Genomic DNA, 27549 nt, shown 5'->3' on the forward strand with positions numbered 1-27549 from the left:
CCTGGCTCTGGTGTTGCAGGTGGAGGCAACTAAGGTTCAGAGAAGGAAATTTACTGAAGGTCACACAGCTAGTTCATGGCAGGGCTGATTTGGAACCCAAATCTGCTCTTCATGCATGGTGCTAAATTATACCTGGGGCGAGAATGTGGCAAGTTAGAAAAAGACCCCTCTCATCAGCGAGAGCCACAGGGGCTGGGCAAGGGAAAAATGAGAAGGAAGCCAGTGCTAACTCTGGCCCTGCACACCCCAGGGCTACAGGCTCACTGACCTGCTCAGAGAAGCAGAGCCAACCACACAGACAGCCAGAACTGGAAGGCACTTGAGAGCTCATCAAATCCTACCCTTTCATTTTCCAGATGAGAAAATAAGAACCAGAAAGGAAAGTGACTTTGCCAAGGGTTCATTGTAAGCTTGGAAGTCAGAATGGCACTACTCAGATCTCCAGACTCTGGAGCTGAGCCTTTGGACAGCTTTGTAAAGCAGGCTGTGTTTGGAACAGGAGGGCAAAGGCGTAAACACAACTTGTCCCTAGTCCTCCAGTCCTCACGCAGAGTGACTTCCCCTTCAGCCCTTCTCCCCTCAGGTCCCAGGCCCTTCAGTAGCCCACCTCATCTGTCCTCCCCACCTAGGGAAAGGTATCAGAACAAGGGGTCTCCAAGAGACCCCTTTAGCAGTCCAGCCCTAACTTTTCCATTTACCATGAGACACTTCCAGCATGACAGATAATCAGCTCTGTTCAAAGAGTAGGAGTGACAAGCGCTCATTACCTTACAAAGTGGCCTATTCTAATGCTGGTCATCTCTGCAGTTAAAAAATGCCTCTAACCTACACTAACTTCAAGTTAATCCAGTAAACTGCTCTGCATTACTGTCAAAAGCCAAAGGAGTAGCTAGATGAGAAGAATTTATCTACGAAGAGACTGTATTTTGGGGCCAAATGGGGTGAACTGACAAGACATGATTTCTTGAGGGGCAGCAGGGCTCAGGACATGGACATTCTCTAGCCCGGCCAGGAGAGTTGAAGATTTGAGGTCAGGTACAGACTCCACCTACCCAAAGTGTTCTGTTAACAACTGGATCCCTGTATCTTGAGAAAAAGATAAGAGTTTGCTCTCTCTCTACTCCCACTAAAATTCAGTGATTAAGTCTTCATAAATAATTTATTGTCATTAGAAATCAAAGTGCTAGAGATGAAAGACCCAACTGGCCCATTGGGCAGTAAAATTCTCAGACTAAAGCATTTTAGAAACTTACATTCTTAGTGATTTAAATTGGGTGAGGACACTCCTTTGTAAAGAGGCAAATGACAGGACAAACCCACAAGAGGACTCAGGGAGTCTGGGGCTTTCGTTCTCCATGACTGGAGCGTCAGAAGCAGAGAGCGGAGTGGGAAGGGTCACTGCCCCTCCCACTGCTGCATTTAGGAGGCTCACTGGCTGCTCTTTCTGAAGAAATACCTAAACGGGAAGAGAGAGCTGCAGAAGGAGAGCAGAGCAGGTTGAGACTCCAGAGGTCCAGTTCCCCTCTCCCAGGTCCCATTAGGGCTCTATTATTAGCTAGGGCATTTCTGCTCTGAGACCACTGATTGGAAATTCAAGTCTGAAACAGCATTTGAAAAGGTACCCACGTTAAATTATACTCTGGAAGTATAAATAAAGAACAATAGCAATGGGATGGCTGAGCTCTAGACACATGAAGGGATTTGTTTTGTACTCTGCAAAAAGGACTCTGAAGACAGAGCCTAGGTTCAGAGAGAAGAATGGAACTATTTTAGTAACAAAATCAACTGAATAACCCAAACACAATAAGAATAGTTGTTGTCCAAGTAACATTTGGTATATCAGATTCAATGCTGGGCACATCAGGGTGGGGTAGGTTAGTTAGGACCCTAAAGCTCTATCTCATTTCCATCATTTGTTCTGCACAAAATAGTGATTTATAAGGGTAATCCGCTTTCTTTTCTAGTCTTCTTTCCTTGAGAGATTCAATGGGGCTAAGTTTAATGGCAGGAGAGAAGTCTGTCTTACGTCAGAAACCCGAAGAAGCCACTGGTTCCCAGCTCTGTGGGTCCCTCAGCTGGAGGTGGATTGTTTTGCTGCGATGGTGGGATAGTCTTCCCTACCAGGCTGTCCTCCCACTTAGAATCTGCAAGGGAAACACTCAGGCAGGGAAAGGGCTACTTGTATGTGAGCAGGAGAAGGCAGGACACTGAGAATAAGCCAAGGGCAGCCTCAAACCAGGATAAGTGAAGCCAGGGGCATTGTTGGCTCTGATCTTCTCAATTTCATCCCAGCTCAGTAAGAGGCTATTCTGACCTTGGAGTATTTTCAAAGTCAGGTCGAGATTTTTTACACTGCTCAAATCCTAGACACCTACCATGGCTGGTGTGTCTACACGTGGACTGACAACTTGTTGGAGAACTCACTTTGCTCATGTGCCTGCATCTGTGATAACTGCATCCATACTGAATTCTCATGCTGAGTGAAAGATCAGCAAGCCAAAAGGGTGACACCTTGACATGCATTCCCAGCCCCTGCCAAGCACCATCTGCACCTTCCATATTAACACTAATGCCCTAAAGAGAAGAGGAGGAGAGACAGCTTCCCAGATTGTTCTCTGGGATAGAAAAGCAAAGCATATCCCTCCCAACTTTTCTGTAAAACTTACATGGAATGTTCTGAAACTGTGGGACCACCAGTTTTGCTATCAGAAGCACAAGAAGAACATGCATTGCCTCTTTCACTCCATTTGGGAACTGCTGCTGCTGCTGCTAAGTCGCTTCAGTCGTGTCCGACTCTGTGCGACCCCAGAGATGGCAGTCCACCACGCTCTGCCGTCCCTGGGATTCTACTGCAGGGGCTCCTATTACCCAAGAGCATGCCCCCAGACTGAATGAACAAGCACCTCCACGGGAGCAAGGCACATCGCCCACTGAGTGTGCCCAGACTCAAAGAGCTCTGTGCTGCTTTGCTCATCAGGGGACTAAAGAGGACAGGATGCTTACTAGAGGAGACCAGAACCTACCCTGGTCCTGGACATCGGTGACATCAAATGCTGGGGTCTTCTGGCATTCTTGCTGGGTTTTTCTTTCTCTGTTCTGATTAAAAGACCAAGAAAAGTCTTAAACTTTACTCTTTTCCAGCTTGGGGGTCTGAATGCTATTTGCTGGTGAAGAGATTTCACATCAGTGCTGGGGTCTGGCTCCTGACTGCCCAGGCAGGTTCTATTTTTCTGTCCTTTTCCCATATCAGCTTCCCAAACACTGTCCTTCTAAAATCATAATGTTTAACAGACAAGAACAAACCAAGCTGGGTGTACCTTACCATTCCATGTTTCTGAGTACCAGCTATTGCCAAGGACAGAATTTCAAGTTTTCAGAAATCAGGAGGACCTTTATTTTACCTTGGAGAAAAGTATAATCTATGTGGTAAAACTGACATATAAACTAAGTACTATAAGTCAGTGTGATAAGACTACCCTATCAGTCTACATAGAGTACTGCGGTTGCTGAGAAGGATGTGAAGAGAGTGGGTAGTGGTTAGACAAGGAAGACTTCACAGGGGAAGTGTTATTTAAGTGGGGCCTCAATGGACAGCATCAAGGAGTCAAAGAGAGCAGGGCATTCCAGACAAGGACATGATGTACAAGGGCACATTGCCATTAACATGTAAATATGATCAATGTGGCTAGAGCCAGCAGAAACATGACTGTGGCGTAAGCAGCCAGCACACTACAACACAATCTTATTTCTCCCTGTGCTACTGCCCTATAGACCTTCCTTTGTACTTTGAAGAGGACACTCTATAGCCTGGTTCCAAGCCTGTAATATTCTCCGAGACACCTAGATAGTCAGAAACACGGTTTATATATTTCTTTTTGGGAATCACTGCCAACTGGTCACTTCCCTCATTGAGGCAAAACCTGAGGCTTGACTACCCAGCAGTGCTGGGGAGTTCTTGAGCCATTTTGCCGGTGAAGAATTCTGTAGCAAGCGGCTGCCGACTGTTAGGGTGTATCAAGGGGGCAGAGGCACAGCGATGCCAGGAAAGGGAGGACAGGTCCTCCAAGCTAAGCATGAGCTGATATTGCTGGTAACCTTTTCCACAAGCCCTTAAATCCCAGACCACATGGGCAGCCACCTAAGTCATACTCCTATAAAAGTGAAAAGATCTCTTGGGCAGAAGGAGACTACCTCTCTCTTCTTCTATATAGGGTGGAGGGGAAACTAGAGGCCCTAGATATGATTTCTAGCTTGAGGGAAACTACGGTTTGCAATTTAAATCCTGCTGCATTGGCCCTAAGGAAAGCATCTACTAAGGCTGGAAGTGGGGACCAGAAGCGCAAAGGCCCTGGGGCAGAGGCACAGCCCATCTCTGAACCCGTGGAAATTTCCATGGTAAGAGAGCCTTCGTGCTCTCCTGAAATCTTGACAGAGGTTTCCTCAGGCAAATGTTGTTAAGAGAGGAAAAACATTATAGCGTGAAATAACACTTAGGGTACCATCCAGGACATCCAGCCACAATAATACCCTGAAAACCTGATGCAAAGCTGTCCCCTGTACCTTCAGGGTCGCCTCTGCTTGGAAGTGCAGGTCAAGCAAGCAGAGGCGGAAAAGAAAGCTACATGCACAGCAGTCTATTTCCCTTCTGGACCATTCATCTGCTCTCTTCCATTTTTTTTCCTTTTACAGTCTGGATCTCTAGATCTGGGAGCTGAAGTAACAAAAGGAATGAGTCTGCCCTTCTTATCCATTCTCCCTAAACACCTCTGATGAAACAGAGACCTTATTCAGGTATGTGTTGTATTCTTCTAAGCTTTCCCTGCACAGGCTCCCTATGTGTACAGATGTGCACAATCCATACTGTGTTTCTACACCTTAACTTCCCCCAAAGGGGAGCGAAGATATTAAGCACCGGACCAAAGGAGCGTGTTCGATTCTTCCAGCTCTTAGTGACTTGCACTAAGAATCACTGTGATCATGTTAATTTAAGAGACGTCTGCTCTCTGACAACAGGGTCTACAATGAAGATCATTTGGGCTTTGAGTCAAAATCAATAAACATATTCCTTTTCTTTTTTCCTCAGAGTTTTTTTTCTAACCCAGTATCAGGTTGACAAGGTAATTATGTTGAGTTAAGAAACTGTGGGTTCTTGAGGGAGATGATGCGTCAGACTAAGAATAGGAAGGTACAAAGGGTAGAGAGTGAGGGAAGTGTTCCTTTAATAGTAATTATCTTGGTTGTATAAAGTGTCTTTGTTCTCCAGAGCTTCATGTCCTCTTCTTGTACTTTCTAAATTCTTCTTCTTCCCTCTCAAAAGGATGAGAGTATAGAGGGAAACCACCTGCTAAGATCACTGCATGGGCCAGCTGGCCATGGGTATAACAACACGGCTCTGTACCCTGCTCCTGCCTACAAAGGCAGAGGTCTTCATCTTTAAGGGTTCACTCTACTCCAGCTAAATGGTAAACTCCTGGAAAAAAACTAGATTTTATATGTTTGTGTGCACTCCAGCACCTAACACAATGCCTGGCAAACAGGGGACAGAATTGTTTAGAAATGAAAATCAGTTTTCTGCTTAAAAATGTTTTAGGGAATTCCTGTGATCTTGAAGGTGGCTTTAAGACCTTTTAGGATGAAGCCTGTGCTGACCTCTCCAGTAGGTCACCAGAAGCACTGTACTCTTACACTCTTTCCACTTGGCCTAAGTGCTTGGCGCACCCTGAGCTACTCTGCGAACTCTCTCTCACACCCACTTGGTCTCAGTGAGGTTCTCCTTCGTGGTCCCTTTGTCCCCTGGGCTTCCTTTATTCCTGTTCATAGCACATTTATCATAAATTGTCTGCCCAGCTTTACACTTTCAGCACTTCTGGGGGAGAGTGTGCTTGCTAGTACTTGGCACACAGTAGATACTCAATAAATGTTTGCTGAATGAATGAATATGTAAATGTTTACTCAATAACTGATCATGTTTTGGATCCTGGGAAGGTGAGGGAGGTGAGCTAGGAAATAAAAGTCAGAGCTGCTTTGGAGCTATGGTGGAGAAGTAAGAAACGTCACAAATAACAGCTATTTCAAGGAAAAAGCGCATTATTTTAGGGACTATTATGGAAAAGAAGCCCTAAAATTGAGGAGTAGCAGATGTATGAATATCTAAATGGAGAACAGACCTCACAAAATGAATCAAGTATTATTGAGGCTGACCCATCATTGCTCTAAATGAAGTTTTCTTTTACCAGTATCCTGTGCTGATACAAACCTATTTTGTCTGTAAAAATTAGATGTTCCCAGACTCAGACTCCAGTGCAGATGAGGGCAAAAAGCTTACGGAAAAAAAATTCTACACTGGATTTCACCTCAACTCAACAGACCTATTTTCTTTTTCGACTGCATAGTATAAAAAAGCAGCTCTTTAAGCTAAGAGAAGGCTTTTTAACAAAAGGATTCATCGATGTGTGTATTATGCAGCTACATTTAGGACAGGCTGTGGCAAGGGTGGATGGCTGAAAGTTGTTCTGAAGACAGGGAAACCTGAGAATGAGTGCAGTGAATTCAGTCTGTACTTAGGACCAAGATGTGCTGATAATAGGAATCCTGACTCGTAACCAAACAGAAATAGCCAAGAGTCTTGAAGTCTCCATTTTGGTGCATACCCTCCTGGTTTCCATAGGGGGCTTCTTTTTGCTGAGCCCTTGACTGGAAGTCCCCATCTCGGCCCTAAAGTGGGAGGAAAAAAAGCCCAAGAAGCATTACTGGCAGCGGCAACATCCTCACATTCAAGCAAAAGTGTCCCAGATGAATATTTCAGCAGGTTGGCTATTTTTATGCCACTCCTGGCCTGCAGAATAAATTGTGTGGCCAAATTCTCTTTGGGTGCTGCTTTAATTCACAGCAGAATCACAATTTGAGACACTTGGGGATCTAGGGGTTGAGAAAGGGAAAATGTGATTGACAGCAGGATTTTGAAATACTTGGTTGGGCATCAAAACACAGAGAAAGGGAAGACATGAGGCCCCTTCTCCGTGAAAAATTCAGTCAAACAGAACCAAGCAAAGCTTCATACCTTCAAGCATCCTCACATCCCACCTGTCTGGAGGAGGAATTTCCCGCCTCTTCACTGACACGTGCATTAGGACAGTGTAGGGGTCAGCTCCTGCGTGGCCCACCCTCACAGCCCCATACATCCCCACTGCCCTTGTTATGTCTTGGTGCCCACATAATACCAGGAAAAGGACACTTGCTTTCTGTGAACCTGAGTTGAAAGCACTTTGGCTTGGGGAGCAAACCACACCTTGGATTATTCCAGCATCTCTCTGTGGGTGCTAATATGAAAAACTGAATTGTCTTACTGACTCATTCTGTCCTTGACAGAGAATCAAAAGAAGAAATAAGTAGCCCCTACAATAGTAACTTCAACATGTTAAGAGTTGTGCTCAACACTCCCCGTAATTTGCAGCACCTCAGCCAGTAATTGAGGCATACCCTCTTACAGACATCTATGTTTCGACCTGTACTACCTCTTAAGGTAGAGTTCCAAAAGCTGCACAGGCTCCGCAAGCAGCAGACACAACCACCCACACCTGCCGGAAAACTGAGAGCAGGCACAAAAATATACTACTCACTGCATGAAATAAGATTATATTTTATTCGTTCTCACTCTTTTGAGGCTTTCTCTATGTTCATGTATGATACTGTGGGACTTCATATCTTATGCCTTCTGAGTGTCTTTTTTCTTTCTGTTTTTTGGCTGCACTGCTCGGCTTGTTGTTGTTTAGTTGCTCAGTCCTGTCCAACTCTTTGAGACCCCACGGACTGCAGCCTGCCAGCCTCCTCTATCCATGGGATTTCTCAGGCAAGAACACTGGAGTGGGTTGCCATTTCCTTCTTCAGGGGATCTTCCCGACCCAGGGATCAGACCTGAGTCCCCTGCATTGGCAAGCGGATTCTTTACCCCTGAGCCACCAAGATCTTAGTTCCCCAACCAGGGATGGAACCTGTGGCCCTTGCAGTGGAAGCTCAGAGTCCTAACCACTGGACCACCAGGGAATTCCCTCAGTCCTCACTGAGGATAATGAACAGAAAAATTCTACTTTGCTAAGGAAGTAGATTTGCAAATTATATTGCAAATACCAACTTGCTTCCTTCCCTTAGTCTACCCACCCGAATAAGCAGCTATGAATGAAGCCCTGAGACAGAGAGTGACTCACCCCAACAGAGGGCAAGGCCTAGCTAGAATGCAGGGTTTAGTGCCTCACTCAACACCACTGACCTGTTCAGCCCTGGCCTGGCTGGGGAGCTGGGCACTTCTCTGCGTTTTCGTTTCTTCAGCACGGCTTCTGCTGTTTTCCTCTCTGCCAGGACCTTCAGAGAGGAACCAGATTCCTGAGACTTTTCCTTTTCCAGAGTTGTTCACATGAGGGCACAGTGAAGAGAACTGCCCATCTATAAATTGCCAAAGGCAGCTTTTAACATCAGCTTTGTAAGTAAGGATAGACAAAGTCTCAGAAATCTAGCCAAGAAGATAAAAAATTCTCAAGTATACAATCCTTATTGGACCTGGGCAACAACCAAAGGGCAAAAGAGAGGAGTCAAGAGCAAAACATGAGATAATAAGAGGCAATAAAGGCAATTTTCATCTCATAAACAAAAGGCAAACTTACCAACCCAAGAGGACTGCTGTTCATTGATTTTCCTACAATAGGAAATTTGAATATCATAATGAAGCAAGGCTGTTTCTTCATCGACTTCTTAGAACTGGTCCTAGATAAAACTTTGGTGTGTGCCCTTTTCCCTTTCACGTGGTTATCAGTTTTCCAAGAAATACTGTGTCTCCAAACTTTTTTCCTCCCTTATTTTATTGTCATCTACAAGTCATGTGGAGATGACGTGGTGAGAGATGACTTGACTCCACTGTGTCATCTAAAAAGTCTGACACAGATAATATTATAACAATAAGTCACTTAAAAGGGGATGATCCCTATTATGAAAGAAAAAAGGTAGAACTTATGGCATCAGTGACAAATGAATTGAGGTATTTTGAGATAATGCCTTTGTACTTTTTTTTTCCCAAACTGGTAGATGTCTCCTTGTCCCTCTATTTGTAAAAATAACAATGGCCCCCAGAGATTAAAAATTGGGAGATATGTTTAAGATATTACTAAGTGAAAGTCATTAAATACTCTAAAATGGAAGGAATTATTTATATCATAGGTTATTTTTCATTGAGTTATTACCCTAAGTCATACTGTACTTTCCATTTCCCAGTACACATTTAATATTTTCAACAACTCAATGACTATTATTAGTTTTCACCATTTCACAAAGGAGGCATACAAAGACTGAGTAATTTATCTAAGGTCACACACTCCTAAGTGGCAAATCCACCAAGATTTGAACCAGGCAGTCTAGCTTGGAGGACATGCTCCTGACTTCTGCAGTGTCAGTGTGGGGGCTCAATCTGGCTATTTCACCACATTCAGCACTGCTAACCTATGGATGTTCAACCGCCCCCTTTTCCTTCTCCACCTACACTTTCATCGTTCTACTTACCCGGTGACAGATTTTCATGAAAGCATTTCATCTCCACATACAGAGTGAAAACAAATGGATAAGGGACCAAGACAGCTTCCCCATGTTTGAACTTCAGATGGGACACTCTTTCCCATTTGCTTTTATCTGGGATGTGCTAAGGACTGAGGATGTAGCCAGTATGAATCCCTGAGTACTATTTTAGAGGAAAGACTCCGTCTCCTTTCCATGACCTACCCTCCAAACTGCACGGGTTTGCTGCTTCCACTTGAATCTACAGTGTGAATTGCAGCTCATTTCCCCCCAGGAAAGAAAGGATACAGGGAAATACAATAAAGTGTTCTGTAGCAAATGGCTGTAAATTATCCAGGTTTCCTAAGACCGCACGAATAGAATCCTGAAAAAAAAAAAGTGAAATAACTTTAATACTAATTTCAGCCAGTCTATTAACTTACCTCTATCGCTGTTCTTCACATACCCTATACTCTTTTAGAGTCCAACTACTTGCTGTTCCCTGAATATACCTTCCACTTCTCCACTTCTCTGCTCTGGCCTGAAATACCCTTTTAGTCCATCATCATATGACTAAATTCCACTTATTCTTTTATGGCACAACTCAAAAGCCATCTCCTCCACAAAATTTTCCCTAATTTCTCAAGTTGAATTAACTACAGGTCTCAAATTTCACAGTAGTTAGCCTCGGGCCTTCACTATATTCCATGCATCTTTTTCCCCCTTCTGTGCCTCCAGGCTTGTGAAATCTGAATTCCTTGACCAGAGACTGAACTCTGGCCCAGCAGTGAAAGTGCTGAGTCCTAACCACTGGATTGCCAGAGAATTCCCTCCATGTACATATTTTTATTTTCTTTACTAAGAAATCTTCTTGAAGGAGAATACATACCTGATTTGTCTTAGCATCCCTTCTCTGCCATAGTGGATGAAGCATAACAGGTCCTCAACAAATAGATCCTGGATTTGTTGCTCAGTTCTGCTGGACTTTCTATGACCCTATGGACTGCAGCCCACCAGGCTCCTCTGTCCACGAAATTCTCCAGGCAAGAAAACTGGAGTGGGTAGCCATTCCCTTCTCCAGGGGATCTTCTCAAGCCAGGGATTGAACCCCATTACAGGCAGATTCTTTACCATCTGAGCCACCAGGAAAGCCCCAATGAATAATATTGGTATTTATTTATATGTACGTATTTTGCTTTAGTTTATGTCAAACCTTTTCTTCTACTGTCTTTAAATCTTAATTATTTAGTCTCTAATTAACCTATGCTTATTAGTATATGGGCAAAGAGTCTGATATGACTGAGCACTCACCACTACTCAAGAACCCTTTAAGATAAAAGATTTCTATTATCCTCATTTTACTACTGAGGAAACTAAGACAGAGAGAGGTACAGTGATTTATGGAAGGCTACACAGCTAGTAATGATGGAGTTAAGACACAAACCCAGGCAGTGGGGCTCCAGAGCTTACACTCCTAACCATTAGACTAAACTGCTTATCAATATATGTTTTCTAAGTGAATGACAAAGGATAACTTCTGCTTCAAAACTAATGAGAGTAAAAAAAAAAAGAACATATAAAAAGCACTTCAAAAAGTTTTAGGGAATTCCCTGGTGGTCCAGTGGCTAAGACTCCACACTCCCATTGCAGGAGGCCTGGTTTTGATCCCTGGTCAGGGAACTAGATTCTGCATGCTGCAACAAAGAGTTCACATGCTGCGACAAAGACTGAAGATCCTGCAACTAAGACCCGTGCAGTCAAATAAATCAATAAATGTTTTAAAAAAACACAACATTTTTATATGATTATAAATGCATATAAGTGTTCTCTAGCTACCATTAGATGAACTATTGTGCAGCAAGAACCGCATACATCTATTTCTAATCCTCACTACAATCCTGAAAACTGATATTATTTATCAATCTTACCGACAGGTAAGGAAACAGATTCAGATAAGGAAGACAAATTTCCCAAAAATTGTACTGTGAAGGCAGAACTAGAGTTCAAATCCAGGTTTCATTGGTTCTAAAAACTATGTTTGCAATACTTTACTGCCTTGAGCTTTTCTCTACCCATATTAAGTGAAGCAAAGTGAAATAAATTTTGCTCTACTCATAATTAAAATAAGCAGAAAACTGTCATGATCCTATGTTAAAATAATTGCTATTTATAATGATGCCTCTGAGGTCCTCAAAGATCTTACTGTATTTTTCAACACATAGCTAAAGAGTACCTTTAAGGCTTTGACTCAACTTTTTGGCTTTACAGTTTTGCATTTGTATATGTAATTATATTCAAATTCTTTGAAATGTGGCAGCATATGTCTTTATAAATTACAACAGTCATAGAGCACTCAGTCATGAAGTTAGAAAAGAATACACTAGTTTAAAACTCTCATATTTTGAATGAGGCAAATAAGACCCAGAGAGAGAAATGATTTGCTAAGGCTCACACATTTCTTAGTGGTTCAGCCAGGACTAGAAACTGCGGCCAGCCCCCAGAACTCTAATTCCTTGTCCAGTGCTTTCACCAGTTTACAAATTTGTCCACCGTCTTTGTCTTCTTCTTGTGGGAGAATTTAAAGCCATTAGAGTTGGGTAGTAAAGGAATGAAAATGAAGTGGAAATATAGCAAATGCAAATGTTTCCAATTAAAATGAAGACACAGCAGCCTTGTCTGTGTATTTACAGTTGAGTTTCCTGAACGTCAAGTACCAGGCAGTGGTTGGGATGGTGAGGTTTCCCAGAGCCCTGGAAGGCAGTCCTCCGGATGCTTTCTCTATGCCAGCCGCCACAAAAGACAGCTGCCCATGGCTGGGAACTCTAGTGGAAACAAAATCACTCTTAGCCTCAAAGGTGCTGACACTTCAACTAGGAAAATTGAGAAAGAGTATAGGCTTTAATTTCCCTGGAAAAACAGTAACCTTTCTCTGCAGAGGAAATGTGGCAGGGAGAAGTCAAGTAATCAAGAGGAGATTGTGACTCAGTTTGTAGGAAACAACTAAAACCTAAATAGGGATGCATCCTCAGCTTAAAAAACAACATTCCCAGAAGTTGTCTGCTTCTTTCCCTACCTCCAGCTCCTGGACGATGACTTCCTTGTTTTCTACCTCTTCCCCTCTAGAAGGTAAACAGACAAGAAGTAAATGAGCCAAGAAGAAAAGCTCTGGAGACAACAGACTCTAGTAAAAATGACATTTCCAATGAGCTAAGGGAACATAACTAAATAACAATTGTGTGTGCTGACCCAGTGCTCAAGGGAAGAAGAGCTCACTAGGTGGTGCAGACTGAAAGCTGGTACAGGCTGTACCAGAGTATCTTCTCCATGCCCTGCCGGGACCCGACACTGCCACCGTTAAGGTTAATAATTGTTTAGACCAGTAGTACAAGTGCAATCTGCGGACCTCCGGGGGTCCTCAAGACCCTTTCAAGGAGTCTCCAAGGGCAAAATTAGTTTCATAATAATACTAAGATATTATTTGCCTTTTTCACTATATTGACATTTGTATCATAGTGCAAAATCTGTGGTGGTCAAAATGCTGGTGCCTTAGCACAGATCTAGTCAGTTGCACTAAACTGTACTAGCAATTGTAGCCATCTTTGCAACCACACAGGAAAAAAAATTCAATTCCATTTAATATGTTAGAGGAAGAAGTAAGGCCTTAATAATTCTATAAATCTCACCCCCCAAATAATGGATTTTAATATATTCTGTGATAAAACAGGAAGTATGGATAAAGTGTTTCTGCGGCATACCAGAAGATGATGGTTCTCTTGAGAAGTGCCTGCACAACTGTTTAGGTTGCAAACTGAACCACATGCTTTTTCATATTTTATTTGACTGGTCAGCTGACAGATAAACGATGGTGTTTATTCAGACTTGGGAATGTGACAGACATTTTCTCAAAAGCGAACAGTGAGCTTATCAATAAAACTGACAGTATTTGTTGTTAAGGACAAATTTTTGGATTTCAAGTAAAATTTTGAATTTTGGAAAACTTTTATCCACCACTGTAGGGTTGACAACTTCCCAATACTTGGGCATTTTTCTGATAAGATTGGTAGTGATATTAGCAAATATGTTTTTTGATACTGTATATGAAGCGTGTTGACATTTGAACAATCTGCAAGTGAAACAATATTTTCCAAGCGACCATAGAAACACTTCAGGTTACAAAATCATTCTAGGTAAAAGATCAGCTTTCAAAGAACAAGATAGACCAATGGATTTTCATGTTGCAGAGATCAGAAAGTACAGTGATATAATTTCAGATTCCACATTGCAACTAACCTTTAAAAAACTACTATATTTTTAAAAAATGAAACTGAGTTTCCTGGTTGTCTAGTGGTTAGGACTCGGCACTTTTACTACTGTGGCGTGAGAGATCCCACAAGTTGTGCTGTGCAGCCAAAAAAAAAAACCAATTTTTTTAATTTAAAAAAATAATAAAAATTTAAAAAGAAACAAAATAAACAACTGTTATTTGTCAAGTTTTGACACAGGGCCAAGGAAGATTATCCACAATGATCTGAGAAGACTATTAATATATTCCTACCTTTCCCTACTACAAACATTTGTTGTTCAGTTGATCAGAAGTGTCCAACTCTTTGCAACCCCATGGACTGCAGCATGCCGGCTTCCCTGTCCTTCACCATCTCCTGGAGTTTGCTCAAACCCATGTCCACAGAGTCAATGATGCCATCCAACCACCTCTGTTGCTCCTTCTCCTCCTGCCCTCAATCTTTCCCAGCATCGGGATCTTTTCCAATGAGTTGGCTCTTGACATCAGGTGGCCAAAGGATTAGAGCTTCGGCTTCAGCATCAGTCCTTCCAATAAATATTCAGAGTTGATTTCCTTTAGGATTAGTTTGACTAGTTTGATCTCCTTGCTGTCCAAGGGACTCTCAAGAGTCTTCTCCAGCACTGTGGTTTGAAAGCATCAATTCTTCGGTGCTCAGCCTTCTCTGTGGTCCAACTCTCACATCTATACATGACTACTGGAAAAACCATACCTTTGACTATATGGACCTTTGTTGGCAAATATATGTAATGCTACATATATATGTACAGCTGAGTTTTTCATGTAATTCAACCAAAAGAAAAAACTCACGACAGATTAAATGTAAAAGCAAATACAATAATCTAGCAGTTTTTTTATTAAGCCAGACATTAATGAGATTTGCAGAAATTTAATGTGATGTCAATCCTCCCATTAATTTTTGCTTTAGAAAATATGGTTTAGTTACAAAGTTGTGTTTGACTCTTTTGCCACTCCATGGACTGTAGCTTGCCAGGCTCCTCTGTCCATGGGATTCTTCAGGCAAAAATACTGGAGTATATAGTTATTTTTAATAAAAATATATTAAAACTTAATAGGTATATCATTATTTTAAAATTAATATTATACATTTAAAAGTTGTGCTAAAATACATATAACCTCAACTTTTCCATTTTAACTATTTTTAAGTATATAATTCAGTGGCATTAATTAATGGGTTGGCCAAAAATTTTGTTCAGGTTTTTCCATACAATATTACATTCAAAACCATGGCTTGCAGTCAGCACTACCTTATTTCTAAAACTTATTTCCACAAACTGAAACATTGTGCTCTTTAAACAATAACTCCACATTCTTCCCTTTACCCAGCCTGTCTTTATGAGTTTTCCTATTTTAATATTTCATATAAGCAGAATCATACAAGATTTGCCCTGTTGTGACTGGCATATACCTAGGAATGAAACTGCTGGGTCATATGGTAATATGGTCATATGGTAAGGGCTTCCCTGGTGGCTCAGACGGTAAAGTGTCTGCCTGCAATGCAGGAGACCCAGGTTCAATCCCTGGGTCAGGAAGATCCTCTGGAGAAGGAAATGGCAACTCACTCCAGTATTCTTGCCTGGAAAATCTCATGGATGGAGCCTGGTTGGCTACAGTCCATGGAGTCGCAAAGAGTCGGACACCACTGAGCAACTTCATTTCTTCATGGTAATTTTAACTTTTTGAGGAACTGCTAAACCAGTTTCCATAGTATCTGCATCATTTTACATTCCCACCAGCAATGTATGAAAGTTCCCATTTCTCCACATCCTTGTCAACAACTGTTGTTTTGTTTTTTAATTATAGCTATCCTAGTAGGTGTGAAGTGGTATATCATCGCAATTTTGATTTGCATTTTCCTAGTGACTAAAGATATTGAGCATTTTTTCATGTGCTTACTGGCCATTTGTATATCTTCTTTAGAGAAATGTCTATTCAAGTCCTTTGTCCATTTTCAATTGGATTGCTTATCTTTTTGTTGTTGAGTTGTAGTTCTTTATATATTCTGGATATTAAACTCTTATCAGATACATGATTTGCAAATATCTTTTCTCATCTGTGGTTTTCCTTTTCACTCTGTTAGTAGGGTTCTTAGACATATAAATTTTATAAAATCAACTAAGTGCAATTTATCTAATTTCTTTTGAGGCCTGTGTGTTTGGTGTTGTATTTAAGAAACCACTGCCAAATCCAAAGTCATAAAGATTTGCCCCTATGTTTTATTCTAAGAGTTTTAGTTTTAGCTCTAATTTCGTCTTTGATCCATTTTTAGTTAACTGTAGTATATTGTGTAAGATAAGGGTCCAACTTTATTCTTCGGCATGTGGATATCCAGTTTTCCCAGAACCATTTGTTAAAGAAACTCTTCTTTCCCATTGAATGCTCTTGGCATTCTAGTCAAAAATCAATTGACCATAGATGTTAGTGAGGTTTTATTTCTGGGCTCTCAATTCTATACTATTTATTGGTTATAGTCTGTCCTTATGCAGTACCACACTTTTTGATTACTTATAGTTTTGTAGGAAGTTTTTTAATTGGCAAGTATGAGTACTTCAAATCTGTTCTTTTCCAAGATTGTTTTGGCTATTTGGGATCCCTTGAAATTCCATATGAATTTTAGGTTGGGTTTGTACATTTGCAAAAAAAAGTGCCATTGGGATTTTGCTAGGGATTACATTGAATCTGCTGATTGCTTGAGTACTGTTTTCATCTTAACAATATGTATATCTGGCTGCACCACAGGGCATGCAGGATCTTATTAACAGTTCCCTAACCAGGGATCAAACCTCTGCCCCTAGCAGTGAAAGCACAGAGTCCCAATCACTGGATTGCCAGGGAATTCCCATCTTAACAATATTAAGTCTTCCAATCCATGAACACAGATATCTTTCTAATTAATTAATTAATTATTTTGGCCTCTCTGCATGGCTTGTGGAATCTTAAATTCCCTGACCAGGGATTAAATCCAGCTCTGACAGTGGAATTCTGGGTCCTAACCACTAGATCACCATGGAATTCCTATAGAGGTCTTTCTATTTAGGTCTCCTTTCTCTCAGAAATATTTTTTAGTTTTCAGTGTGCAAGTCTTGTACCTCATTGGTTGAATTTATTGCTAAGAATTTTTTTCTTTTTGATACTATTGTAAGAAAAATTGTTTTCTTAATTTTCTTTTCAGAAAGTACTACTAGTTTACTGCTAGTGTATACAAATCAACTGATGTTGATTTAGTATAACTTTGCTGAATTCATTGATAAGGTTTAATAGTTTTTTGTTGGTTTGTGTGGATTTTTTAGGTTTTTCCACATATAAGATCATGCCAGGAATTCCCTGGCAGTCTAGTCGTTAGGACTCCATGCTTTCGCTGCCAAAAGCTCAAGTTCAATCCCTGGTTGTGGAATTAAGATCTCACAAGCCATGTGGTGCAGCCAAAAAAGAAAAAAAAAAAAAAAAGATCACGTCATCTGCAAACAGAGATAGTTTCACTTCTTCCTTTCCATTATGTATGCATTTTTTTTTCTTGACTAATTGCTCTGGCTAGAGCTCTAGTACCATGATGAACAGAAGTGATGAAAGTGGGCATCCTTATCTTGTTCCTGATCTTAAGGAAAAAGATTAAGTTTTTCACCACTGAGTATGTTGTTAAACTGTGGTTTTTTCACATATAGACTTTATATTGAGGAAGCTCCCTTCTACTCCTAGTTTGAGTATTTTTATCATGAAAGGGTGCTAGATTTGGTCAAATGTCTTTTCTGCATCCATTGAGAGGGTCATGCGGTATTTTTTCTCTTCTTTCTATTAATGTGGTGTATTATATTGATTGATTTTTGTATACTCAACTATCCTTGCATTCCTGGGGTAGTTTCAGGAATATAAACAATGCCAATCTTCTTATTAATTTTTAAAAATATGGCTATTTTAAATAAAGTGTTATAGTATTTTTAAATTAATAAGTAATTATTTGAAATTGTTCTTTTGATTTTATATGATAAATATTGACAGGTATGACTCATTTAATCAAAAACTCTTTGGAAGCCTCAATTTTAAGAGTGCAAAGGGGTCCTGAGATAATTTGAGAACCACTGCCCCAAAGGTATGCTATTACCAATTTAAAAACTTATATGAATAATAAATATATAGAACATAAAATACCTAGAAAAGAGAGCTACAAGGTGCTGCTTCAGCCAGTCTCCTGGACTTGGTGAAGGCAGAGAAGGAATGACCTGTGGGAATGTATTAACCTGTGTTTGTAAAGGCTACCCTCCTAGTTTTTAAAATTACCTGATGCTGTTGCCATATCTAATTTTGAATTTATACACGTTGGGTCCTGCATGAAGAAATCTTGTCTCTGGAAATGGGTAGGTGAAAGGTTTTAAACTCATTGCTTCCGAACAGTAACCTAAATAAAATAGAAGTGTTAAAGAATTACGAAAAAGCTAAATATGGTTCCTTATGTATGGAAATAAAGCCTGCCCAATCTGTAGCATCTCTTCATTAGTATAATGTCCAGTTCTCAGTATCACTGCCCATGTCCCAGGCTCACTTCTAATATTAATTACCTGGATCATTTCTCCACCTGCATGGGGAGGATATATGATATTCTGAGATAACCTTTATACTTGAAGTCAGAAGACCTAAGTTAAAGTTTTGCTGTTTACCTTATGACCTTGTACAAATTACTTCTTTTCCATGAGACTAATGATACTAACATCTGATGATAACAGGGTTTTTGTTAGGATTAAATCTATCTCCCAAATATCTCTTGCATCTGTTCTCATCCCTTGCCCCCATTTTCTCTGGAACCTAGGCCAATGTGAAGAGGGCTCAAATCAAATAATGAAACAGTTCAAAGGACGCACCAGTAAGAGGCAACTGGGAACACCTCTGCTGTTAATTTTCTCTGACGTTTAGGAATTAGCACACCTTCCTGCTACAGCCAGTGCAGGAAATAAGGACGTACACTGATGTTTTAAAGTCTTGCCAAGGAGGGCCTTATCTTCCCACCTCTCAACTGTTCTTCTTCACCACTTATGAGAGGACCCTGCGCCACAAGACTGCCCCCTACTCTCCTAGCACTTACTAGTTTTACTTTTCCTATTCCAGAATCTCTACTCACTTAAAGGCCTCTCTGTGGGAAACTCAGAAGAAGAAATGGAGAACGAAGTACGGCATGCCTCCTCTACTCCAAGAGAGCACTTGGTATGCACTCAGAGGACTTTTCTATGCCTCTTTTTATTTGTAAAGTAGAGATAATAAGCCTTGTACTTTCTGTCTCTTCATATGGAAGTTTAAATAATAAATAATGAGAGTAAAAGGTCCAGAGTTTCTAGGATCAAATCTACCCATATACAATGCAAGGTATTGATTTCCGAGGCAGCTGAGCTGAGGTAGACAGGACAAGCAAAAGTAAGAATAATTTATGTTTTAATCTCAGTTCCATTATCCCTACATAGCTTTTCTGGGCCTTGGTTTTATTATTTATACAATAATAACAACTTATGTATGTAACAACTAACAACAATTTTTTGTCATACCCTATTCTAAGTACCTTATATATAGATCTTACTTAATTCTCACAAAAAGCGTATGAAATAAGTAATCTAAATATGATAGATGAGGAAATTGAAGCACTGAGAGATGAAGTAAGTTTTATATGGCTATGGATTTTGGAATTGGAATTCAAATTGAGGCAGTGTTAATTGAGACTTGATGGTCTTAACCACTTTTCCATGCTGCTTCCTGGGGTTATTAGAAAGCAAAACAAAAAAAACAAGATAATGACTATAAAATCATTTTGCAAGTATTAACATATTATATACACATAAAGAACTATTTTCATTATTCTTTCCTCCATATTACCCTGATTCCATGCCTACTCAGCAGGGAGAACTCTAATATGTACAGTTGGAAGATCTATGTGCCCAAAGAATGGCATTCCCCACAATTTCCAAAGTTCAAGTCTGGGGCTGCCAGTAAAGAGATATCCCAGTGTCCGATCTTGGCTGCTTGGGATTAGAATGACAGGAGGCTGGAGCCAAAACCCGAGACTATTTAGACTAGAATTGCACTCAAAAGTGAAAAGAAATAGTTGGTGCCAACTGCAGAGTTACCAGAGGGGAAATACTGTTCACATCCTGAGAAAAACTTGCACATTCTCCATGCCCTCGGCATGGCAAGAACCCACGCTAGATTTGATAGTGTTTTTGGTGCTAGATGACTTTACCAAGTAAGCAGGGACCACCTGATGAGACTTAGGTTGCTGCCACAAAAACTGAGCCCTTCATTATTCAGAGGGTTCTTCTAAAATGCAATCACCACAGACTGAGGACTGGGGCCATCAGAGCAAAGGAAATGAAGAACATTTGCTGGAAATGACAATCCAGAGAGGAAACTTCATGTGCTGTGCTACAGCTGGCTGGCTGAGAGAAGTAAAAACAATCCCCTTCTAGCTGGGGCCTGTTCCTGTTAATTGCTGCCTGCCTGCTTCAGAAACAAACACCACACACTAATTACTCTATTCGAAAATAAAGATTAGACAGCATAATTCCAAATAACCACATAGTAGCAGTGGTTCAAAGATTCACAAGGTTATTTTCCAACATGAGTACTGCAGTCATGGTGACACTATGTCCCAAGAACATATCATTAAGTTGATAAGATCTTACAGATGAAAGGTCAGACTCTCAGCCAATTTTAGGTGATCATAAAACATGATGCCTTTAAAACAAAAAAAGAGAAGTTATAGGCAATATGGGATAGTGGGAAAGACACAGGATTTGTAATTGGAGGACGAAGGCTTGAGTTCTAGCTCTGCCTCTTAACAGTCATTCGACCTTAATCAAGTCACTTAGCCTTTTCATTTCTCAATTTCTACATCTCTAAAAGGGAAATGCACTTATCCCTGAAATTTCTGTGAGGATTAAATGAAATAATGCTGTAAAAAGCACTTCATAAACGCTGGGTAATTATATTAACATTAGCTCTTTTGATAGATTTGAAGTTTCTCTCTTAATGCTTTACTAGAAAAGCAACCTCAAGAGAAGTGTTTAGCTTTAATATCAGTACAAAATCTGACAAATCTCAATTAAGACTCTTTCCTTGAAATTCCCCAGTAATAGATTTAAATGAGATATAGGCACTGATGTTAGAAAGGGAAAGATTTTTTTAAGGTTTTAGTAATTTGTCTCACATAAAGAAACATTTGGGTCAATGCACAGAACTTGAATCAGTGCTGAATGCAATATGAAGATAATGATATGACTACTGAAGCTGAAGGAGAAGATCATACAGAAGTACCAGCATTAAATATATCTGGTGATACTTAATGGCAAAATGCTCTGCAGAGTTAATAAAAGAGCTTTAATAAGCATTCATTAAAAATACATTTATGAGCAGGTCTAACATAACAGGCTCTGTGACCACTAATGAGTTTGGGCCAAAAGAAAAAAAACAGGGAAATCCCACTCATGCTATGAATCCAACACCCAAATTTTAGAATTGAGGCTGAGGACAGAAGCTTGGCTTCTCCTTCTGCCTTCAGAAGTCCTTGGCTAGTTTCAAAAGTCTGCCTGTCTTTGCTGAAATAGATCCAAACTCTCTGAAAACCTATATTTCCAATGAGATTTATGCTTGCCTATAGCTGAAGTGCCCTTCATTTCAGAGGAGACAAAAAGGAAGTGAATTCATCAAAGAAGGAAATGACTGCTATAGGTCACATAACTCAGTATGGAACCAGGATTAGCCCCCAAGATTGTTGAATCCTTTGGCTAATACATTTTCCATAACACATCACCTGATCATTTTATTAAACTATAACCCTGGTCAATCGCATAAATCTGGATAGCATCCTCAATCTGGGTACAAAGACATCAAGCCAAAGTGCAGCATTTCTGGATTAGAGCTTCTTAGGATTATATCTTGGGATATAAAGGGTTTCTTTCACATTTGTTTGTCTTTGAGCTCTATTTTCAAAAGGAACTATTCTCAGTTTCCTCACCTTGCAGGGTGACTAGGATGATTAATGAAATAATGCATGTATAATTGCTTATTGCAGTGCTCTATGCATAGGTTATTCAATAAAGAATAGCTGTTTTAAAAGCAAAACAAATCCAAGAGTTAAGATATAGGACAAGAGCTGATCTAAGACTACCCAAGATACTTCTATGCCTACTGATGTCATTCTTTCCCATTAGACTTCTACCTACTCTTTCTGGTAAGACACAATCTTTAAAACACCACTGGCATTTATTCAGAAATATATTTGCAACTGGAACTGTGTCAGATTTTGTTTTGTTTTGTTTGGGAGGGGAGAAGTAACTAAATCTTCTAACAGAGGGATAGGAAGGTGTCCTGAAACGAAATCAAAAGGCCTTAGTGAACAACTCAATAGGGCAGAAAGGAGATTAAGTGAACTTCTTAAGTTACTCTTTACACCTAAATGTCTCTTCCACTTTCATTTTAACCATCCTAAAAGCTAATGGAAGAATTATCTTTGGTCAATAGGTCTAGGACTGTGCTCCTTCCTTGGAAAAAGCAATAGAATGGTATCTCATCTCACCATCCTGCCCAATAGTTGTGGCTTGTTACATGAAGATCCTTGGAGAAGAAAATGGCAACCCACTCCAGTATTCTTGCCTCGAAAATCCCATGGACAGAAAAGCTGGGCAGGCTACAGACCCAGGGGTCGCAAGAGTCAGACACGACTTAGTGACTAAACCACCACATGAAGATCAACCTATTAGCATTCATATCACACTGAATTCACTGCAGAACTCTAAAAATCCTAATCCCAGGAATCCTAAAAGCATTTGGATGTAAAACTGCAGGCAATGAGGGATATTTTATTTTTTGGTTACACCACTGGGTGAATTGCCCTGAAGCAGTACCTGCAAAGATTTTAAAATGATAAAAAAGCATCAGTACTTTCAGAAGGGCAAATGGTGAAGAGAATATCCTTAGCTAAACAGAAAGAAGCATCTTTTGCAGTTTTGAGCTATAAACTGAGTCCTTGATGTACATATCTCAAGGGTCTTAGTGACAGAAGACAGACGAAAGTGTGAAAAGAAAGCTTCTAAAATATACAGCTCTGTTCTTGGCATGAAAAAATGGTAGGTTCTGAAGAAACAAAGTTAATAAAAAACTATATTACTTTTTATACAAAGAGAGCAAATTTCACACAGGAAATCTGAAATATTTTACTGCCTTTAATTCTGGTGAGATACTGGGAAGATAAAAATTATATTCACTAGGTTTACAAAAAGATAAACCCAACATGAGGAGATCATCTAATTTGACCAAGGTCATACATCAAGAGCAAGACTAAAACACAGATGTATTGCTAAAGCAAGGTAGTCTCACTGAATTAAGGGTGTCAAGTATATAGTTACCTTATGAATTAACCTAGACTCCATATTAGCCTCAATTCTTTATATCTTTATATTTTACCACCTAAGTATATCTCTAATATAACAGAATCAGGCATAACTGCTAAGAAACAAAATTTAGCACTTTGAAAGATCATCAGACCATAGGGATCTGATGAATAAAATCTTACATTTATAAAAGCACTTTCAGTTTATACAATGCTTTTCCCATCTATCCCTATCTCATAAGATTCAAAAACATCTATTGAAGTAGGCAGGGCAGTTCAGCTAACTTATACTTCACGCTAAATGCTCTCCTAATTTTTATCTGATTTGATCCTCTCGATCTTGTATTCATTCAATATTTATTCATTCAGTTCACAATTATCTGCATACCAACTATGTTCCAGAAACTTAAGTGCTGGAGATAAAGTGGGGAATAATAAGAACTCAGTAACTGCCTGCAAAGAGCTTACAAATAATTTGACGGATGATGACTGCTACAAAAAAGGACAGGGTGACATAGGAACATGACAGAGAATCCTAACCTAGAATGGAAGTCAGGGAACTTCACGTAAGTGACTCATATTTGAAGGATGAGTATGAGTTGGGGAAGGCACAAATGGCGAGTGGGTGAGGGGTCTGATGCAGGTACAAGAAAAGCAGATACAACAGTCCTCAGTTGAGAGAGACTGCTGTCATTTCCAGAGGGAGAAGTATAGTACTTCTGAACACAGGTGGCACGAAGCGTGACAAACTAGGACTACAAAGATAAACAGTGAGTCATCACTCGTTTGAGAGCCTACTATGTATCAGGCATTTCTTTCAGCAATGATAGAGGGGGTAATAAGAAAGACACGATTCTTTGTCTTTAACAGCTTAGACTTCAGGAAGTTTGGAGAACAATAATAAACACATAAATAAATCAATGTAATTTGAAATACTGTAAGTATTATGAAGAAAATAAAACAGGGTTTTGTAGTAGAGAGTGACTGGGAGACTGCTTTAGTGTGGCCAGTGAAGGGCTTTCAGAACAGATCAAACTGAGTTATGGCCTTAATGGAAAGTGAAACAACAAAGTCAAGGAGAAGAGCATTCCAAGCAGGAAAAACCAAGCACAGAAGCCCTGTGATAATTGGTAGTTAAATGACAGAAAGGTCAGTATGACTGGAGCACAGAGAATGAAGACTTGAGTAGAAAGAAATGAAGTCAGAGAGCTAGGCAAGAGCCAGATCATATAAAGGCTGCCAGCCATTGTAGAGTTGCGATTTTATGCTACTGAAAGTGAAAGTTGCTCAGTCGTGTCTGACTCTTTGTGACACCATAGACTATACAGTCCATGGAATTCTCCAGGCCAGAATACTGGAGTGGGTAGCCTTTCCCTTCTCCAGGGGATCTTCCTGACCCAGGGATCGAACCCAGGTCTCCTAAAAAGAAGTGTAATTATTTGATTTATGCTTTAGAAACAGTACTCTGGCTGCCAAGAGAAAGATGAACTGAAGAGTTGTAGCAGTCGGGCAGAAAGATGTTTCAGATTCAGACTTTGAGGTCTTAGTAGTCAGTAACTACTTAGATTGGGGGTATATTTTAGACTGATGGACTAGATGTGGGAATCAAGAATGGCTCTTGATTTTGGTCTATGCTATTAGACAGGTAATGGTACACATCCTTTACTGAGATGGAGAAGAATTCTGAAAAAAAAGATTTGCCATTCTAGGGAATTCTCTGGCAGTCCAGCAGTTAGGACTCTGGGCTTTCACTGCCAAGGGCCCAAGTTCAATCTCTGGCAGGGGAACTAAGATCCCATAAGCTGCCTGGTGCCACCAAAAAAAAATTTTTTTTGCCATTCTCTTTCTGTTCTGGGTAAGCGTGAGAGGCCTGTTAGATATCCTGTGGCCTGACATATCCTGTGGATATGTCAAGGGGGTGGTCTCTTGGTATGCAAGGACTGGAAATCAGGATAGAAATATAAACTTGAGTTATCAGTGTTTAAGTGGTATTTGAAGATGGTATTGGAAGCTATTAGAACAGTAAGATCATCCAGGGAGAAAATACAGATAGAGAAAGAAAAAGGGCCTTCCTCATAGGCCAGGCTATGAACTGTGAAGTCTATCCAAAGAGCAATCAGAAGGCATTGAAGGGCATAATAAAGAGATGACATGATCACATATCTGTGGGTTTAAAAAAAAAACAAACAAACCAAAAAATCAAAACAATCCCTCTGATTGTAATGTAGGAAATAACCCAGAACCAGAACAGATGAAAGAGGCTCCGTTAGGAGACTCCTGTGGTTCCTGGCAGAAGCTGATAATAGCCTGGTTTATAGTGATGAGAGTGGAGATGAAGAGAAGTGGTCTGGTTTAGAAGACGTCTAGTCATGATTTGGTGACTTGACAGGGTAAAGAAGAAGTCCAGACAAGGATTGTGAGCTGCTTGAACAAACAACTGAAAAATAAAGATACCTCTTCCCCCCCACAAAAAAGGAGCCTTAGAAAGTAAGTTTTTGAGGGGAAGATAATTGAGTCCATTTTGGGATATGCTCAATCTTAAGGTACCCACAAAATATCTAGACATTCTAGGTAGGCTGTTGGATATTGTGGTAGGTCTACTATCTGCAGATTAAGGAATTAAGTTCAGAAAAGTCAAGGATGTAGGGTCAAGTATACCCTTCCCAGATGCCAAGATTGAAGGACCTGAGTAGTTGAACAGAGAGATCTCACTGAGAGCTATGACTCAAATATTGATACTTACTTCCTAGATTCAGTCAGGCATCTGAAAACAAGAAATTCATTCAAATCATTAAGACATGATGTGACAAGACATATTTTGATGAAAGAAGTCATGTTTTCACGCCAACTCCTAAGCCTGAGTTAGAGGATGGTTATGAACCAGAATGATGGCTTTTGTGTGCAGCTTTGTTTTTTTAAGAGGCTGTGGTGAGAGGGAGCTGGGGGGCTTAGAAGACTGGATCTGTGCCAGAGGCAGCACTTCGTGCTGGGTGTGGTGTGGCAGCAAGAACTGTCCCTGGGGTTCCTTCACCTCTGCCCTGCTCACTCGCCCGTGGAAGGGGATCTGGACATAGTTCGGCGCCTGCCTGGCTTCCATCCCTGCTCACCTGGTTACCCCGACCGGAGCTCCAGGCCGCCGCCCTAACCAGGAGGCCCTGCGCTGGGCATCCAAAGGGGCCCGGGGCTTCTAAGGCTGCCTCAGGAGGCGGCTGCGGAATGGGGACTGGGCCCGAAATCTCCTTCAGAGAAAGGCGCCAACCTCACTAGAGAAACAGGCCGCTGCCAGTTGTTACCTCAGACCCAAGGACCTCCCAGGCGCGGCCTGGCTCTTTCTTACAGGGGTTCTTCACGCCTCATCAAATTGGCTTGGGCCAGGGTACCCACCAAAATCTGTTCTTTAAAAAGAGCGGGCGCCGACCTCGCACGAAACCTGGCTTGCTGACCTGCTCGCCCTCGTGCCGAGCCTCAACTCTTGCCGCAGGCAGACCAGGCCTTCAGCGCACGCGCAACTGCGCACCCTGGTCGCCAGGTAGGCCCGCTCCGAAGCCTGGGCGCGGTCTGCGCGTGCGCGCCGCTGAGACGCTGCCCAGGGGTCGCGCGAGACCGAGATCTGGGACGGCGCCCCGCCTCACGCGCCCCGCCTGCGGGAGCACAGGTTCCCAGTGTCTTTCCCTGGTTCCTGACCTCCTCTGCCTGTTGGTCTTTCTGTGCCTGGTGTGGGTGGATCGGGTACTGTGGACCGCGGAGCCCCCACTGTGTGTCGAGCATCGTGGTGGCGCTTTCCGTACACGTGCTCCCTTAACTTTCACCCCTGTACTGTACAGCTGTGTTCTAAAGAAGCCAGGAAACAGGAGCGACTTGTGGACACGCAAGGACTCGAACACTCAGATAAGTTTTTGTGACTCCAAAGCCCAGCACCTTCCCATCCACTTCCTGCTGATCAAATTCTGACTGCGTTGTGAATTATTAAACGCCTCAGTCCCACATTCAGTGGATCGGACTGGGTGTCCTGAATTCCTGATAATGGACCTGCCTACTTGGGAGATACCCCTCGGCCACAACTCTTATCCCTGTAGCCCTGCATTCTCCGGTCTCCATTTTTACTGTTCCTGCCATCCCCTCTGCATGGAATACATCCCCCCACCAGTAAGGCCACCCCATTTTAAAGCCTACTCCACATGCTGATGGCTGAGTCTTGTGTATTTTTCATACTCAGGACTACTGAGCACCTACTATCAGCTAGTACTTCACAAGGGCCTGGGAAAGGAAGGCAGGAAAAGAGAGGAAAGAAGTGGGAGTGGGAGGAGAGAGGAAACTAGATCCGAGG

At 41.2% G+C, this 27549-nt stretch overlaps 1 protein-coding gene across 2 annotated transcripts; it reads right to left on the bottom strand.

Moving 5' to 3' along the window:
• Positions 1 to 521: 521 nt before the first annotated feature.
• Positions 522 to 26762, bottom strand: MAJIN (membrane anchored junction protein). 2 transcript variants are annotated; one of them, XM_070783135.1, is made up of 11 exons: positions 26666 to 26762; positions 18134 to 18251; positions 12611 to 12656; positions 9847 to 9922; positions 9547 to 9672; positions 8658 to 8689; positions 8267 to 8358; positions 6651 to 6714; positions 3024 to 3096; positions 2027 to 2144; positions 522 to 1474 (listed from the first exon to the last, which is right to left on the bottom strand). In XM_070783135.1, exons 2-11 carry the CDS (start codon positions 18232 to 18234, stop codon positions 1429 to 1431), a joined length of 774 nt encoding a protein of 257 aa, XP_070639236.1. In that variant the 5' UTR covers positions 18235 to 18251; positions 26666 to 26762; the 3' UTR covers positions 522 to 1428. The 2 variants fall into 2 exon arrangements, with proteins under 2 accessions (XP_070639236.1, XP_070639235.1); XM_070783134.1 differs by having other exon boundaries at positions 531 to 1474; positions 26607 to 26755.
• Between the last annotated feature and the right edge of the window lie 787 nt (positions 26763 to 27549).

Source organism: Bos indicus, chromosome 29 (assembly GCF_029378745.1).
Source record: "Bos indicus isolate NIAB-ARS_2022 breed Sahiwal x Tharparkar chromosome 29, NIAB-ARS_B.indTharparkar_mat_pri_1.0, whole genome shotgun sequence".
In the NCBI taxonomy this organism is placed as follows: Eukaryota; Metazoa; Chordata; class Mammalia; order Artiodactyla; family Bovidae; genus Bos; species Bos indicus.

Excerpts from the sequence above, each read along its gene's own strand:
- MAJIN (XM_070783135.1), bottom strand. The coding sequence starts at position 18,234 with ATGAGTTTAAAACCTTTCACCTACCCATTTCCAGAGACAAGATTTCTT. Across the intron at positions 8,359-8,657 it reads ACAGCAGTCCTCTTGGGTTG|GTCCTGGCAGAGAGGAAAAC; the intron begins GTAAGTTTGCCT and ends TCCTCTCTGAAG. Across the intron at positions 3,097-6,650 it reads CCCCTATGGAAACCAGGAGG|AACAGAGAAAGAAAAACCCA; the intron begins GTATGCACCAAA and ends TCTTTTAATCAG.